Raw genomic sequence first — 473 nt, forward strand, 5'->3', positions numbered from 1 at the left:
GGGACGCGGCGGCGCGAGGAGCCGCGAGGATGAAGCTGGTCAGGAAGAACATAGAGAAGGATAATGCGGGACAGGTGACGCTGATCCCCGAGGAGCCCGAGGATATGTGGCACACCTACAACCTGCTGCAGGTGGGTGACAGCCTGCGGGCCTCCACCATCCGGAAAGTGCAGACCGAGTCGGCTACGGGCAGCGTGGGCAGCAACCGCATCCGCACCACCCTCACCCTCTGCGTGGAGGCCATCGACTTTGACTCGCAGGCCTGCCAGCTGCGGGTCAAGGGCACGAACATCCAAGAGAATGAGTATGTCAAGATGGGGGCCTACCACACCATCGAGCTGGAGCCCAATCGGCAGTTCACGCTGGCGAAGAAGCAGTGGGACAGCGTGGTGCTGGAGCGCATCGAGCAGGCGTGCGACCCCGCCTGGAGTGCCGATGTGGCAGCCGGTGGCCTTGAGGGAGGGGGGGGCCCA

General features: G+C 64.7%; 1 protein-coding gene across 1 annotated transcript in view; it reads left to right on the top strand.

Moving 5' to 3' along the window:
* The first annotated feature begins 23 nt into the window (after nucleotides 1–23).
* Nucleotides 24–473, top strand: part of PELO (pelota homolog (Drosophila)) — a 1854-nt gene continuing 1404 nt past the window's right edge. Inside the window, exon 1 of the mRNA XM_008949733.1 lies at nucleotides 24–473. This exon is cut by the window's right edge and continues 300 nt beyond it. Coding sequence (XP_008947981.1) covers nucleotides 30–473 — 444 coding nt within the window. The 5' untranslated portion in view covers nucleotides 24–29.

Source organism: Merops nubicus, unplaced genomic scaffold (assembly GCF_000691845.1).
Source record: "Merops nubicus isolate BGI_N331 unplaced genomic scaffold, ASM69184v1 scaffold51831, whole genome shotgun sequence".
Classification (NCBI taxonomy): Eukaryota; Metazoa; Chordata; class Aves; order Coraciiformes; family Meropidae; genus Merops; species Merops nubicus.